The sequence below is a fragment of the Leptodactylus fuscus genome, chromosome 6 (genome assembly GCF_031893055.1).
Source record: "Leptodactylus fuscus isolate aLepFus1 chromosome 6, aLepFus1.hap2, whole genome shotgun sequence".
NCBI classification, from domain to species: Eukaryota; Metazoa; Chordata; class Amphibia; order Anura; family Leptodactylidae; genus Leptodactylus; species Leptodactylus fuscus.
Genome location: NC_134270.1, coordinates 132,594,004 through 132,611,041, shown reverse-complemented (window position 1 = coordinate 132,611,041; position 17,038 = coordinate 132,594,004). Strand labels below are relative to the sequence as shown.

General features: G+C 44.6%; 2 protein-coding genes across 2 annotated transcripts; one reads left to right on the top strand and one right to left on the bottom strand.

Annotated features, from left to right (window-relative positions):
- Positions 1-5: 5 nt before the first annotated feature.
- On the top strand, positions 6-4,966 carry MRPS7 (mitochondrial ribosomal protein S7). The gene is made up of 5 exons (XM_075278735.1): positions 6-124; positions 2,044-2,235; positions 2,541-2,604; positions 4,344-4,511; positions 4,619-4,966. Exons 1-5 carry the CDS (start codon positions 69-71, stop codon positions 4,838-4,840), a joined length of 702 nt encoding a protein of 233 aa, XP_075134836.1. The 5' UTR covers positions 6-68; the 3' UTR covers positions 4,841-4,966.
- Positions 4,967-7,945: 2,979 nt separating this feature from the next.
- On the bottom strand, positions 7,946-16,284 carry MIF4GD (MIF4G domain containing). Its single transcript, XM_075277226.1, has 6 exons — positions 16,154-16,284; positions 12,493-12,599; positions 12,289-12,398; positions 11,581-11,736; positions 11,174-11,266; positions 7,946-9,329 (listed from the first exon to the last, which is right to left on the bottom strand). The coding sequence occupies exons 2-6, from the start codon at positions 12,560-12,562 to the stop codon at positions 9,102-9,104; spliced, it is 657 nt and encodes a 218-aa protein (XP_075133327.1). The 5' UTR covers positions 12,563-12,599; positions 16,154-16,284; the 3' UTR covers positions 7,946-9,101.
- Positions 16,285-17,038: the final 754 nt, after the last annotated feature.

The window sequence follows — 17,038 nt, the reverse complement described above, 5'->3', positions numbered from 1 at the left end:
GCTTCAGTCTCGCGAGATTTCAGTGACGCCTTTCAGAGGTCCGGGATCTCGTGAGAGGTCAATCCAACATGGCGGCGCCCAGGTGCAAGCTGTTCGTACAGCGGATAAAGGCTGGGTTACCGAGGTATGTATTACAGGGGCAGAGCCGAGTGGTGCATGTAAGGGGCAGCGGGGCAGGGAGTGTTGTCATGGGGATTGTAATGCTGTGTAAACAGGGGGTGAGCTGGACTGAGCGGTGACACTGAGTGAAGGGCAGAAAAGAGGAGGGTCCTGATACACACACATGGCCGCTACTTGTCAGTATAGGCTGGGGCAGTGGTAACGTCAACAATTGCATGGGGCGCCGTAGTTCAGGGGGCGACCACATACTGACCTTAGGGAGTAGTGCACTGTGTGGGGGCAGTTCTAGGGGGATCACAGGCATAACTTTGCTTAGAGCCCCAAAAATGCCAAATCCGTATAGGCTGTGATGTCCCCTCAAATGCAGAAACATTGACGTGGCTGGTGATTTGGAGTTACACTATGGACCTAATGCAAAAACCCTGGGCAATCTGTCAGTGTATCATAGGATATATGCATGAAGAAGATGGCTGAAAATGTAGAAACACACTGAACATGGCGTGATAGATTAGAAATAATTCTCCTCTCCTTGTTGTACATACACATCGGTATTCACACTGATGCCTGGGAGATCGGAGAGGATGGCGTGGAAATCATGGAGGACTCCCATTATCTTGGTGTCTTCTGTACTTTCTTCGAGAGTTGAAAGTTTGCCAAAATTATGGGGTGGAAATGGCACATTAATTTAAAGGGGTTGTCCAGACATACTCTGTCACCTCATCTGGCATCAGGTGGGAATAGATGTGACTTCATTCTGGACGAACAGGTTACTGATCTCACGGCCAGCCTGGTTCCCTGGGAGCATTTTGTATAGGTTGTTTTCTAACAAATAGCAAGTATCTGGTGCCCAGCAAGGTACCAAGACCTGTGACCACCAGTACACAGTTGTGTAGGTATGTGCGCTGGGAGAGTTTGGCTGGACAATGCCTTTTATAGACTTGATGCATTTTTTTTTACTTCTGATTCATACACATTTTTGACCATACATGACCTGTGACCAATCAATCCATATCAGTACTTGCTGACTTACGAATATGAAAAGTAGAATCGGTCATTGTTGGATTTTTTTCGGCTATCTGTCACCAAAATGTCATGGCGTTGTCAGTTCAACTTACACTAGTTTCACACTAGCATTTGGGTTTCCAGTCTTCAGGTCCACTTGGGGACCCAAGAAATGTAAACCCTATCCGCTTAAAAAGCAGTTACTCGCGGACCCCATAGACTATAATGGGATCTTTCCAAAATCAGCAGAGAGAAAAAAAAGTTTTGCTTGCTAGACTTTTCTCTCTACGTATTTTAAGCAGAATGGGGGGACTAGTGTGATCATAGCCTTAGTTTTTTTTTCTTTGCCAAGTGGCAGTGCTACTCCTTCACTAATGTAAATGAATGGCGTCTCATTGCAACCCTGAAGATGTTGCAACCAGCTGTAAAAAAAAAAAATGCATGACTGCTTGGTGTTTCTGTGACAGGAGGTTTCTCTAAGCATCCTTAGGTTTACAATGAGAAAAAATTAATACTCTGATCTCATGTTTCTGTGGTCCGTTTTAGGCCCCTGTTCATATTGGATCCTGAGTCGCAGATTATATCACATTTGCAAATTCTGTCATAGTGTGGGCAGCACTCTATCCCAACAAAATAAAGATCACCTTAATGGAACCAAACTGATCCCATTATAAGCCAATGACGCATCCATTACATGATGGATCTGGCACTGTATTGTTAACAAAGCTAAACAGTTTTTCTTGTACGAAAAAGCAATATCCGGAAGGCAGGAAGGGTTGTCATGAGGACATAGAAGTAATGCAAGTGCAGGATTTGGGCCTTACTTTCAATTCTTTGATGTCACTGAAAAAAACAACCTTTACATGTTCCACATCCACTAAATGGCCTGCTATACATTGTAGTGATATTTGCTGTCTCTAGTTTAATCCAGGTACGATGGAGCCGCTACAATCCTCAGTACTTGGACCCGGTCACCAATAAGGAGAAGTACAGCAAACCTATAGAGGAGCTCAGTAAAGAAGAACAGGAGGAATGGGAACTGAAGACGGTCAAGCTGATCAAGGCGTGTCCACCCGGGCTGACTAGCTCTGTCTTTACTGACCCCAGCATCAGGTATATAATAAAATGGACAAATCCAGTGTCCTGTGCTTGATGTAGTGGCATGTGTTGTGTCCATGCAGACCATACAGCGACTGACACAATAGACAACCGTAGATGATCTGATTTCCATTCAGGTGTAATTTACAATAGGTAACCATTTTGGAGAATCCCTTTTAAAGTAATCCCCTAACATGTCAACTGTGGCCACTGCAGTATTCGATAGGCTTTATATAGAAGATGAAAGACTTGTGTTGGGTCTTCTTCTACCATGTGTCCTCTACCAAGGTTTCTTACATTACTGTCTCTGTTTTTAACAGCAAATTCACCAATATGATGATGAAAGGCGGCGATAAGATTCTGTCACGACATATCATGAACAAGGTTGGTGTTTCTCAGCTGGTCAGTCACATTGCAAAGTGTCTATACATAGTCTGCCATCAAGGACAGATTGGTTATCATATTGCATTACTTAATAGCCAATCTTTAGTTCTCCCAGAGATGAGCTGTGCATGGTGTATTAAGTTTAAACTTTATTAAAGGGGCTCTATCAGCAAAATCATGCTGCTAGAGCCCCACATATGCGTGCATAGCCTTTAAAAAGGCTATTCAGGCATCGGTAATGTTATATTAAACTACCCCCCCCCCCCCCCCCCCCGTTTTAAAATAATAACTTAAAAAAGAATGTTCTCTACTTACGGAACGTGCACCCTGGGCGGGCATTCTGGGTGTGTCTTCATCTTCTTCCCTGCCTCTTCTTCATCTGACGTCTTCGGGTCCCGTCCTCCTCCGGCGCTTGCTCGCGGACACTGATAAAAAAAAAAATAGCCCGGGCGCATGCGCAGTAGCCGTAGTAGAAGCCGTGTGCTACTGCGCATGCGCCCAGGCTATTTTTTTTTATCAGTGTCCGCGAGCAAGCGCCGGAGAAGGACGGGACCCGAAGACGTCAGAGGAAGAAGAGGCGGGGAAGAAGAAGACGGCGCACCCTGAATGCCCGCCCAGCGTGCATGTTCCGTAAGTAGAGAACATTCTTTAAGTTATTTTAAAACGGCGGGGTAGTTTAATTTAACTTTTACAGTGCCTGAATAGCCTTTTTAAAGGCTATTCACGCATATGTGGGGCTCTAGCAGCATGATTTTGCTGATAGAGCCCCTTTAAACAATCACACTTCTTTTAATAGAAAACAAGTTGTGCAATTCCCATTAGCAATGCTCTAAGCACTGCCTGAGAGATTGTACTGTACACATGTACTCAATGCAGTATGTAGAGCTGAAGAATTTACCAATTGGGGAGGGGGGGTCACTCAACACTTCAAATGGCTGTGTCTCCAGTTTTATACTACCTAGAAAAATGATCTGATATCCTGAAAACAAGAGCTGTATAGGTATAAAATCAGAGATGCAGCCATTTGAAGTGACCATCCCCCTTTGGTAAATGCTTCAGCTCTGCATTTTCACAATACAACTATGCACAGACCTTCTCTAGAAACAGCTCAGAGCGGCGGATAAGGAGAATGTCCCTTAGGCCGGGGCCCCACACGATGTAAATGCCGTGATTTGCCCGCAGTGGAGACGCTGCAGGAAAAATCGCTGCATTTTAAAGTGCATGCAAAGGGGATGGGATTCATGCGAATCCCATGCCCACTTTGCTGAAAAAAACGCAATGCAGACACGCTGCGATTTGCAAAGCCGTTGCGGCTTTGCAAATTGCAGCATGTAAAATATATCTACGGAAATGCCGGTGGCGTTTATAATAGGAAGAGAAAGTCCGCAGAGGAAAACTCTGTGAACTTTCTCTTTAAAGCGCTGAGGAAAGAACCGCAATGCGATCATGCAGCGCTCTAGCGCTACGATTACGGCCCGTGGGGCCTTAGCCTTATGTATTAAAAGGGAAGTTAGATAGGATAATAAAGTATATTACAAAAACAGTCACCAAACACAATAGAGAAAAAGAGTTTCACTTTATATATTTCCCATTCCTTTTTTTAAGCCACTCTGAACTTTGGCTTAAAAAAAATCACAGCAAAATCTGCACCAAAAAAATCAGCTTTTCTGCAAAGCGGGTCCTTAGCCTAATAATAAATGTCTTTCTAATGCTGTGGCTGTAATGTCTACGTATTTCAGACATTAGAGAAAATAAAGAGAATACAGTTGGAGAAATATCACAAGGCCAGCCCAGAGGAAAAAGAGAACATCGAGTGCAACCCTTATGTCATATTTCACCAGGCAGTGGAGCATTGCACACCCATCATTGGCCTCACAAGTATCCTGAAGGGAGGGAAATCCTATCAGGTATGTAGAAATGGGAACTGTGGGGGTGGGGGTGTTTTAATTTAGTTTTTGTTTTCTTTTTTTATACTTTTTTTTTTGTTTGTTTTTTTCCTCTCTTTTTGGTGCAGGTCCCTGTACCTCTCACAGACAGAAAGCGCCAATTTATGGCAATGAAGTGGATTATCACTGAGGGCCGAGAGAAGAAAGCTCGCCGTACCTTTATGTATGACAGGCTGGCAGATATACTACTGGATGCCTTCCGTGGGGAAGGGAATGTTATCAAAAAGAAGCATGATCTACATAAAATGGCCGAGGCAAATCGAGCCTTTGCTCACTTCCGGTGGTGGTAAAGGGACTCATATTCCAAGCCTTTGACAAAAGCCTGATGTACATAAATGGTAACTTTTCTCCAGGATCAAAGAGCTTCATGTAAATAGATTTTCATTAATAAACAAGTTGTATGTAATAACGGACTGGAATTGTTTGCAGCCATCACACAAAGAGTGTGTAACCAGAGCATGGAGTGCACCGGTAAGCTTTATCATTTCCCGGATAACCCTTTTAATTTCTATAAAGTCTATTAAAAAAAATTCTGAATTAATAGAGGAAGGTTCACCCCCATTCATTAACCCTTTCCCGACATCTGCCATACTAGTACGGCGCATGTCGGGTGTTTAACTATGGTAGCCGCCAGGTGTTTACTGTTTTACACAGTAGACACCCAGCGCTAATGCCTCCGACCGGTCCCCGGACCGATTGGAGGCAGTAACCCCTCCGATGCTTCGGTCAAAGGCGCCATTTTGCCCGTGATTGCCGGCACCTCGAGCAAGCTCCAGGGCCGACATCACGTTTCCATGACAGCCAGGAGCCTTGTAAAGGCTCCCCAGCCGGTCTGCAGACACTTTCCTTTGCAGGCTGGTCTATGAAGCCTGCAAAAGAAATGTTTTTTTTGCAATACATTAGCATTGTAGTGCATTGCATTAGTGATCAGACCCCTAGGGGGTCTAATAAATGAAATTTTTTTAAAAAAAGTATTAAATTCAAATCACCCCCCTTTCCCTAGAACACATATAAAAGTAGTTAAATACTGTGAAACACATACATGTTAGCTATCCCTGTGTCCGAAATCGCCTGCTCTACAAATCTATAATAATACTTTTCCTGTACGGTAAACACCATAGCGGAAAAAATAGTCAAAAGTGCTAAACCGCCGTTTTTTTCACTGTTTTGATTCTGATAAAAATTTGAATAAAAAGTGATCAAAGCAATAGCATTTCCCAAAAATGGTAGAACTAAAAAGTACACCCGGCACCGCAAAAAAAAGACACCCTATGCATCCCCGTACACGGACGTATAAAAAAGTTACGGCTGTCAGAATATGGCGACTTTTAGAAAAAAGAATTTAACACAGTTTTGGATTTTTTTTAAGGGGTTAAAATGTAAATAAAACCATATAAATTTTGTATCCCCGGAATCGTAACGAAACACAGAATACAGGGGACATGTCACTTTGGCTGCACAGTGAACGCTGTAAAACCAAAGCCCGTAAGAAAGTCGCAGAAATGCATTTTTTCTTCAAATCCACCCCATTCTGAATTTTTTCCCTGCTTCCCAGTACATTATATACAATAAATAATGGTGGCATCATGAAGAAAAATTTGTCCTGCAAAGATTAAGACCTCATATGGCTCTGGGAGCGGAGAAATAAAAAGTTAAAGGGATTCTACCACTAAAACACTTTTTTTTCTAGTTACCACGTCGGAATAGCCTTTAAAAAGGCTATTCGTCTCTTACCTGTGGAAGTGCTCTCCGCCGCGCCGTTCGTTCAAAATACCGGTTTGTACCGGTATGCTAATGAGTTCTCTCGCAGCGATGGGGGCGTCCCCATTGCAGCTCGAAAACTCACCGCAGCGCCGCCTCTCTGGTCTTCGGTGTCCTCCCCTTGCTTCTTCAGCGTACTGTCGGACGCCTGCGCAGTACGCTCTGTTCGACGAAGATTGCCGAACGTACTGCGCATGCGCGAAATTGCGATCCCAGCCATAGTGCAGGCAACGAACTTTCGCGCATGCGCAGTACGTTCGGCAATCTTCGCCGAACAGAGAGCATACTGCGCAGGCGTCCGACAGACGCTGAAGAGGCAAGGGGAGGACACCGAAGACCGGAGAGGCGGCGCTGCGGTGAGTTTTCGAGCTGCAATGGGGACGCCCCCATCGCTGCTCCTGCGATGGGGACGCCCCCATCGCTGCGAGAGAACTCATTAGCATACTGGTACAAACCGGTATTTTGAACGAACGGCGCGGCGGAGAGCACTTCCACGGGTAAGAGACGAATAGCCTTTTTAAAGGCTATTCCGACGTGGTAACTAGAAAAAAAAGTGTTTTAGTGGTAGAATCCCTTTAAGGGGTTTAGAAGGAGGGGAGTCAAAAACGAAAATCAAAAAAATACCATCAGCGGGAAAGGGTTAAGGAATCTCAAGAGGTCCCATATTACCATGACAACCCATTGATTTGAATGGGCCAAGTGTAATGCTCAATTTCTAATGTAATGGCAAATAAAGTAAATATGTAACAAATTATATCTAATTTATTATACAATAACTGTATAATAATAATTTTATTTTGAGGCCAGAGTTGGTAACTGTTTTTCCAACTCAACCCAATATTAGTTCTGACTCCAACTCCACAGCCCTAAATTTTTGTCGGCCGAGCCTAAGGCCTCCTGCATACGACCGTGTGCAGTCTCAGAAACCAGTAAGAACAGCCCGGACCACATGTGGTAGGGTATCAGTGTGTCACCCGTGGTTTTCACTGACCCATAAATTCTAATGAATTGACAGAGCTGCAAACACTGAGAGATACAGGACCTATCCATAATTTGCGACTCTTCAATTCAGCTACAGCAAGTACAGCTGTGTGTATGGGCCATGGAAATGTAAAGGTTCGTACTTTAATATTCCCCTTGCTGTATGCAATTGTAGAAAGTCTAATATTCAGCCGCTACCTTAAGGGTGCATTCACACCAAGTATACGCTCATCTCATTCTGAGCGTAAAGCACGTTCAGAATCAGCGCGTACAAAGCAGATCCCATTCATTTCTATGGGAGCCGGCATACAAGCACTCCCCATAGAAATAAATGGGCTGCTTTTTTCCCCTATTGCTTTCAATGTGATACGCGCGTATCACATTGAAAGCAATAGGGAAAAAAGCAGCCTATTCATTTCTATGGGGAGCGCACGTATGCCGGCTCCCATAGAAATGAATGGGATCTGCTTTGTACGCGCTGATTCTGAACGTGCTTTACGCTCAGAATGAGATGAGCGTATACTTAGTGTGAATGCACCCTAATATTGTCTTCAGTACTGAGTGCCTCTGTTTCTTCTCCATTGCCTTAGACATTCCAGTATCCCTAGAATAGCCCTTACAAGCACACATGTAGAACCACATCAATAACAATCTATGTCAAAAACCATTTTAATTCAAATCCATAAAACACCTTCCTTTGCCTGAAAGTTACAGAGTTTATGCAGAAAAGTATACAATTTCCAAATAAAAATCTGTTCATGGAAAGAAGGCTTATAAAAATTCAAAATGGTAAAGTCTGCTATGGTGCGCACAGGTCTCAGATGTTCTTGTGCTTGTCTGTATAGAAATAAAATGACAATGCTGAGCAGGTTCCTTATACACTTACACAACACACACACTAGAAAGATCACTCACACGGCAATAAAAACTTCAAGGGGTTGTCCGGCCAATTAATTAAATAAAAACAAAAAAAAAAACACACTTGCCGTCCTTGCTGCTCATATTCAGCAGACACTTCCTAGTCCCTCATGGGTGCATTAAGAGAGGGTAAGAAGTGGAGAGGTGTATGGGAGTACTAAGGTAAGTGTGACTTGTTTTATTATTTTACACCTCCTTTAATAAACACCCCTTTAATACAGAAGAAATACTGAATAAATGCCCTTCCTGGGGCTTACAGTACATCAGGGTTACACCTTGCTCACATCATGTTGTCTATGTTTGGTATGAACCCTGGGAAAAGAATCTGGTTTGCACCCAGACTATCCATAGGGCTCCCATTCATCAGATTGACCTTTCGGCCATTTTTTATTCTTTAATATTTCGTAGCTTTTTTTTTTTTATAAAGTAAACAAGCTGAAATCTTGATGTGCACATAGCCTTACTAGGAAGTTCTGGATTAAGATGGAATCTCACTGGTACGAAAGTCTCCTTCTGAGCAGCAAGAGATTCTCAAGGTTGCTGGCGCGTACATGGGGCTCCTCTTGAAGTAATCTTTTATATATATTTAAAAAAAACCCTCTAAAATATAATTCCAAGTCCTCCAACACCAAAATGGAAAGCCAAAGGAAACCATTCACACAGTATTAGCACCCTGGAAACACTGCAAAAAAATTCATCTTGCATACAAGGAGTCCATAACATCTTAAATATACAAAAAAAAAAATCTTAATCATATGAAACACCAGTTTCTCCCACATGTGATGATCGACCAATAATCTTGAGAGTTTCAATATATAAATGGATTGTAGGGTTGAATTATTGCAATGTCTTCCTAACTCCATTGGCAGTGAAATAAGCCATTCTCTGGTATCAATCCGACACCTCACTGTAGTAATACTTCTGTGCAGCATCTGTCATTTTCCAGCCCGCTGCTCGATATTCTATCATTTCGAGCAGGAGAAGTTGGGCCAGTGATCCCAGTCCACCTTGCAGCAGGAAGCTATCTCGTAGAAGAGAAAACAGCTCGTCCATTCTTTGGGCATTCATCTTCTCCAGCTGCTCACCGACTTTGTGCAACTGCAGAACTAGACAGTCTACCTGCAAATACATGGTATAGTGAGTGAGCATCCTGCACCAAGCACTCACACTGGACTACACTACGGCATTTGTAAGATGATGATCTACGCTTATGCTCTGTTCATGGCTCACATAATGGGTGCCAAGGAATTATGGATCCCATTAGCACTCACAATCTCCAACTGATTATTGTGGTCAGTCACAGAGCCCTGTGTAGCAAAAACAGCTGCATGCTGTGCTATTTGGTACCAAAACTCATAGAATGGTTGACAGAAGTGAATAAAACCTTACATCCTGAAGGAATATTCTTCTGCAGAGGAATTATACTATAGGAAAGCTGCCAGCATTTCCATAGGTGTAACTAACATGCTGCGATTTCCAAAACTGCAACAATTTTGCAAGTCGCAGGATGTCCACTGCGTGTATTTTTTCCATAGAAGGTGGGATTCACTAGACTCCCTTCCACTTTGCTGTGACTATAAAACGCAGTGTTTTTCTTCCTCTGCGTTTATACCTCGTTGAGCCCCATTTTTGCAATGGCTACAATACTGATGGCTAGAGCTGATTCGAATACCTCGCGCCATAGGAATGCATGATAGCAGCTGGCGCTCAACCCCTTGGTGTGCGGCCACTTCCATGCATTCCTATGGGAGCGATGTATTCAAAACTATAGTTACAAATACTATTCGCTCATCTCTACTGATGACCCATTCCTTGGGACAGATCATCAATATTAGATTGGCTAGCATCATCTGACACCTCAAAACATTTTTAGATTATAATTTTATGCCATCCAAGTCAGGCTTCACAGATAATGACAGTGGTGTGCAGCCCATGGAAGACAGAATGGATGCAGCCTGTGCTGTCCACCACAGCAAGAGAATAGATGAAACATAGCAGTAGAAGCGGACAGGAATCCAGACTTACTCAATATTTTGCAGCTCTGGACCCTGGGCCGTAAAGTGTGATAGCGTACTGTATATGGTACTATAGAAACAGTGGATACATATACGGTCTGTAATTTCAGACAATATACAGGAAAAGTAGTGTGCACAAATCCTTTTTTTTTAGGGCTGTCACATGGCTGCACTGATAGTCATTCATGTAAATAGGGGCTAGTCACATGACTGACATTTTGACGGTCTGTTGTAATTATCCATTAAATTATAGGTCATGCTCAATTTTTGACAATTTTCACGGTCCCTCCATAGCCTGGAATGTATGAGGGATCTCGGAAATGCACAATGTGCCCAAGCTGTGGTAACTACATGCAGATAGTGAGAGTTGTCAGGCTGCACCTCTACCTGAAATGGTTTCAAACAGCTTGGCACGTTTTGGTAATCCAGCAGGTCTCTGACAAATAAGGCTGAGTTCACACAGAGTTTTTTGGTCAGGAATCCGCCTCAAAATCAACCTCCAATTGAGGCGGATTCCTGACCAAAAAACTCCGTGTGAACTCAGCCTAAGAGGCAGCAGCGCCAGTCGTATTCACAAGCGTATGGGCGACACATCACTCCTGATAAATAGTGAAGATTTCAAGACACCAGCAGTAACCGAGGACGGTCACGTTTTATTGTCTGTACTTTTTCATATGGAAGCCATCTAATTTCACATATATTCCACTGTGCCATAAGATTCCTGGGGCTGAAGTTTTCTACTTGTAAGGACTTTAATTTTGCATGATCCATTATGGAATGCTGGGAAATATATTACTAGTCCGCACACACGCAGGCCTTTTTGACTCCTAAATACTTACATTTTCTAACTTTCATGATGATGATCTGATTGCCAATTGACTGATTAAGGGCAAGTGTCCTCAGCCCAAAAAACCCAAAAAACCATAAAATACGTAAAATAAATCCTACCTCCTCCTCTCTCTGCAGGCTCTCAGGTTGTGCCAGCTGAAATAGGCAGTCATACACTGGATTAACCAAGGCCAGCATTGGCATGTTATTGATCTAAAAGGAGACACAAGCAGGGTCAGTCGTCTTCTCTCAAGCACAAAATCATTACCAGGGAGTTGTCCAAGACTATACTGATGGGCTATCCTAAATGGGAGCTAAACTGCAATAGCATAATATGGCCACTACATGGCGTGCGGAGCAGATATCAGCTCATCTGTGGGGTTGCAGGGTGTGCTCTCCCACCAATACTCAGCACAGGACAACAACATATAGTCTTGGAAGCACCTTTATTTATATAAAAACAAAAAAAACACACAAACAGTAAATTTGTAGACTATTCATAGAGCAAATATTTGTGAGATACTTACCCTCAAATAGTCAAAAACATTGCAGATAAAGCTAACATAGCAGACCCATTCCTGCACTGAGCGCGCTCTCATCTCCTCCCGGTTCCGATATTCGCACTGTAGTCTGTTCAAGAGTGATGATCGGAAGATGCTACGACCGGACTCCTTACCCTCTGCCTAAAGAACAGAAGGACAAGGAAACAGAGATGGATTAAACAGGCTGGAGATGTCATCGAACTGCTGGTTGAAGGATCAGCACTGGCTCTGGGTGGGAATATAGGGCCACATGGGGTGTGCATAGGTCAGGAAAAGTGACCCAAGAACAGCTGGATTAAAGTCAGCCAAGCCCTGCAGTCCCGGCTGACCATCATATATACAGGCACTTCATCTGTTGCGGAAGGGAAGAATTGAGTAAATGGATTTCCCCACGTTCACATTTTCAAGGAATACAGAAGTTGTTTGGCAGTGGGTTATGCCCTTCTTCCTAGTGAGAACACATGCACACTTGGCCAATTAGACAGTGCATGCGTATGGAGGTTGGGATAAACTTTTTCAGCTACGGTTTTCAATTTAAAAACAAGGGACACCTGCCAGACCCTCATTGTAGTCATTGGGGTCTGTCGGGTCCTATATGTATCTGCTATTGTAGCGTCCTCCAATGTACCAGAACAATGGACAGTCCAGCACAGATGTGAAGTTCGCCTTGGCTGCAGCTGTAACACGTCTTACCTGAATGATGGTGTAACACATTTTTCCGGCTTCCCTGCTAAACGTAGCATCTCGAAGGGACTGTTCCACAATGACATTGGCCACCTTCTCCAGATCTACGCTAGATGGCTCTGCGAGAGGACAGAAGAGATGAAGGTACTGAACGGATATAAGAAACTATCACAGGACATAGGAACTGCTCCATAGACATTCAGTATATCTCACCTTTTAAAGCAGTCTTGAGAAGATTTTGGGTGTCAGCATCAAATACTTGGATCTTGTACTCTTCCCCCATAGTCCTGAGCGAATAAAACACGGTACTGAGAAAAATCCTAGAAAATAAATTACAGATCAGAAATGTATCAGACTCTGTTCACATTGGGGGAGGAGGAAACAATTACAAAGCTAAATGCGTCAGAATTCTGGCTTAAAGGGGTTGTCCCACGTCGCATACTTACCCGTCTTCGTTTCTGAGAAATCTTCTGTCTTCCGGCTTTGTCTCGTCATTGGTGGGCGGGGTCACATATGTAAAGCCAAGCAGCGAGATGCCGCCGGCCCTGCGTGCGCGCTCATAGACCGTCTAGCCTTCACAATGCAAATACAGACCCGACAGGGTGCCGGGTCTGCATTGTGAAGGCTAGACTGGTCTATGAGTGTGCACGCAGGGCCGGCGGCATCTCGCCGCTTGGCTTTGCATATGTGACCCCGGAGTGGAGCGGAATAACAGCATCGCTTCTGCTGCTGCTGGCTTCATGCAGGGCAGAAGCATAGTGATGTTGCTGGCTTCACCTGTGCCGGCATCTAACTGTCCCCAGCATCCGCCTCTCTATTACAGCGGATGCTGGGGAGTGTTAGACGCCGGCACAAGTGAAGCCAGCAACATCGCTATGCTTCTGCCCTGCGTGAAGCAAGCAGAAGCGATGCTGTTATTCCGCTCCTCCGGCGGAGCATAGAAGCAGAAGCATAGAGATGTTGCTGGCTTCACCTGTGCCGGCGTCTAACAGTGTATTGGCGGCCCCTTCCCCTAAAGGGTAAACTACCCCCCCCCCCCCCTTCAGGCTCGCTCCCGTGCACTTAGCCCCTCCTCCCTCCCCCCTGAGAGCAGGCAGACACATCACTTGACTCAGGAGCAGCTAGGTCAGGGCTGTGGCCACAAAAAAAATGAATAAAGTGAGATAGTGGCCAAACAAAGGAGTTCTGCTGAAGCAATGTATTTAGGAAAAGTCTTACATTCACATTAACAAGCAGTATAGATAGGATCCTTGTGACGGGACAACCCCTTTAAAGAGGACCTTTCACTGATTTGGGCACAGGCAGTTCTATATACTGCTGGAAAGCTGACAGTGCGCTGAATTCAGTGCTTTCCCGATCTGTGCCCGGTGTAAAGCGCTATCGGCCCCAGTACCATAGCGCTTTACAGTCAGAAGGGCATTTCTGACAGTTAGCCAGGGATGCCCTTCTGCCCAGCAGCGCCTATCGCACTATGCTGTGTGAGCGGGGAGGAACGTCCCCCTCCCTCTGCTCACACAGCTCGTCCCCCCCGTTTTAAAATAAAACCCTAAAACAGAATGTTATCTACTTACGCATTGTGCATGCTGGGCGGGCATTCAGGGTGCGCCGTCTTCTTAAAAAAAATGGCCTGGGCGCATGCGCAGTAGCATGCTGCTTCTACTATGGCCCAGGCCATTTTTTTTAGCAATGTCAGTTCGCAAGTGCCGGAGGAAGACGGGACCCAAGGACATCGCAGGAAGAGGAGGCGTGGAAGAAGAAGAAGACACACCCTGAATGCCCGCCCACCGTGCATGATGGGTAAGTTTATCACATTCTGTTTTAGGGTTTTATTTTAAAACAGGGGGGGGGATGGTAGTATAATATAACATTAGCGGTGCCTGAATAGCCTTTTTAAAGGCTATTCACGCATATGTGGAGCTCTATCAGCATGATTTTGCTGATAGAGCTCCTTTAAATTCCCATATCAAGGATCCTATCTATACTGGTGGCTTATGTAAATTGAAGACTTCCTAAATATATTGCTGTAGAAATGCTGCTTTGTTTTCCTGCTATGTGACCTTATTCCTCCATTCAGGACTTTGTGTCTGGTTAAAAAAAAAATGGTTTTGTCGCGGAGGGCAGAAGACGCTCACATTGCAAACCCATTCAAGTGAATGGGTTTGAAAACTGACTGCCGGGTTTCCATCACCTGTCCAGTTTCTCGGGCAAAAGACAGAAACCTGCAAAGCAGAGAATGGGCGCAGGTGTGAATCCGCCCTCATGAGGATCAGAATTTAGCGACAAAAAGCGAATTTTTTTTTTTCCAAAGAAGATAAACATTACAAAAACTATATGCAAATTTGTTATCACTGTGACATTGCTAACCCGCAGAATGAGGGAACTTTTCAGTTTTAGGGTCCATTCACATGGAGTAACATGCCGCATGACCTGGCACGTATACGGGGTGTGAGATTTTGAGCGCCGTAAAAGCTCCCGTTGACTTCAATGGGAGCCTGGATCGAATACGCCGCGTTATTTTGTAGCCGTGATTTTGCGGACGCAAAATCACGGCCGCAAAATAACGCGGTGTATACAATCCAGGCTCCCATTGAAGTCAACGGGAGCTTTTACGGCGCTCAAAATCTCACACCCCGTATACGTGCCAGGTCATGCGGTACTTTACTCCGTGTGAATGGACCCTTAGCATAGTTTTTCTCAATTTTACCCCATTCTGAAATCTTTTCCAACTTCCTAGTAAATCATTCAGAATAATACAAAATAGCCAAAATATTCTAGATTCATAAACATTTGCAGGAGTATATTCACAAGTGCAGGGTTTTTAGAGGTTATTTGATGCAGTTTGGAAGCCAAAAATTAGATGTGGATCATAAAAGCGGATCAATACGTCCATGTGTGACTGTAGCCTGTGTGTACACGTGTGACTGTAGCCTGTGTGTACACGTGTGACTGTAGCCTGTGTGTACACGTGTGACTGTAGCCTGTGCGTACACGTGTGACTGTAGCCTGTGCGTACACGTGTGACTGTAGCCTGTGCGTACATGTGTGACTGTAGCCTGTGTGTACATGTGACTGTAGCCTGTGACTGTAGCCTGTGTGTACATGTGTGACTGTAGCCTGTGCGTACATGTGTGACTGTAGCCTGTGTACACGTGTGACTGTAGCCTGTGTGTACATGTGACTGTAGCCTGTGACTGTAGCCTGTGTGTACATGTGTGACTGTAGCCTGTGTGTACATGTGTGACTGTAGCCTGTGCGTACATGTGTGACTGTAGCCTGTGCGTACACGTGTGACTGTAGCCTGTGTACACGTGTGACTGTAGCCTGTGTGTACATGTGACTGTAGCCTGTGTGTGCATGTGTGACTGTAGCCTGTGTGTCCATGTGTGACTGTGGCCTGTGTGTACATGTGTGACTGTAGCCTGTGTGTACATGTGTGACTGTAGCCTGTGTGTACATGTGTGACTGTAGCCTGTGTGTACATGTGTGACTGTAGCCTGTGTGTACATGTGTGACTGTAGCCTGTGTGTACATGTGTGTAGGCCACTTGTAAGACTGTGTGTGTGTGACTAGGACACTATGGTGCAGCCAGGAGGGGGCAGTTCACACTGCAGTATTTGCAGGCCTGTTGTCTTCAGTCTCCTCAGCTGGTGACAGGACCTGCAGCAGAGATACTGCTCAGCACTACACACAGGTATTGTATATGTGCAGCCATATTTCCAGGAGGACCTGAAGGGGATCAATGTCACACCCATCACAATAATCTCCATTCTGTCACTAATAAATCACCGAGGCTTTACACGTCCAGGATCGGAGCAGGGTCAGCCATTCATATATCTATACATGGAGACCACTGTCTACAAGCTCCGGCACTCACCTGTCAGCCGCGCACCGCCATTATACCTGTGCTGGGGGCAGCTACCTCTTACAAGGATGGAGTCTCAGGATAGGCCCCGGCTGGAGTAGGAACACGTAGGCACAGGCCGCAGTCATCTATAAGCACAGCGACACCTAGTGGGGACCTGTACATACAACGCTACCTGCGACTACAAGTGGAAATAGTGACACCTAGTGGACGAGTTAGGAAATGTTCTTACAGCTGGTGAAGGTTTATTTAGGGTCAATTTCTAGCCTACATTTTTGTTTCCAAGGTTAAATAACCATGACGATCGTTACAATAAATATTATTAGATATTAATGTTAATCCTGAGAAAACAAGTTTTTATTTGTCAAAATAAACATTTACTTGTACATAGGACTGGGCAATTAGTCATATTAATTTTATTAATTTGCCGAGAGTTTCAGATGATTGTATTTTTTTAACAAATCCACCATCTATGTAAGATGTCATAGTTGTGGGGTTTCTGCTGTTTCGGGGCTAAGGGCAACATCTGCATGGAGTTTGTTCTCCTTATATTTGTGCGGGTTTTCTTCAGGTATTCAATTTCCTCCCACATGCCAGAAACATACCGACTCTTGTGTGTGTTGGGGATGAGCGTCTGTATAGCAGCTATAGATGTTCAAACCTTCCACATTCCTAACCTCCTATTCCACAAATGTTCCCTGGTGAGAAAAGCGCATTGCAAATGTTTGTCAGTGATTGCAGTAACCTAAACCTCTAATGCTAAGTTCGCACACAGTTTTTTGGACCAAATTTTGACACGGAAGCCGCCTCAGAATCCACCTCCCACGGCGTGCACCGGCATCCAGTCGCAGCATTCAGCTCCGGATTAGGCCAAAATGAATGGGCCTAGTTGGGAGG

Excerpts from the sequence above, each read along its gene's own strand:
- MRPS7 (XM_075278735.1), top strand. The coding sequence starts at position 69 with ATGGCGGCGCCCAGGTGCAAGCTGTTCGTACAGCGGATAAAGGCTGGG. Across the intron at positions 125-2,043 it reads ATAAAGGCTGGGTTACCGAG|TTTAATCCAGGTACGATGGA; the intron begins GTATGTATTACA and ends TGCTGTCTCTAG. Across the intron at positions 2,605-4,343 it reads CACGACATATCATGAACAAG|ACATTAGAGAAAATAAAGAG; the intron begins GTTGGTGTTTCT and ends TACGTATTTCAG.
- MIF4GD (XM_075277226.1), bottom strand. The coding sequence starts at position 12,562 with ATGGGGGAAGAGTACAAGATCCAAGTATTTGATGCTGACACCCAAAAT. Across the intron at positions 12,399-12,492 it reads TCTCAAGACTGCTTTAAAAG|AGCCATCTAGCGTAGATCTG; the intron begins GTGAGATATACT and ends GTCCTCTCGCAG. Across the intron at positions 11,267-11,580 it reads ATGTTTTTGACTATTTGAGG|ATCAATAACATGCCAATGCT; the intron begins GTAAGTATCTCA and ends GTCTCCTTTTAG.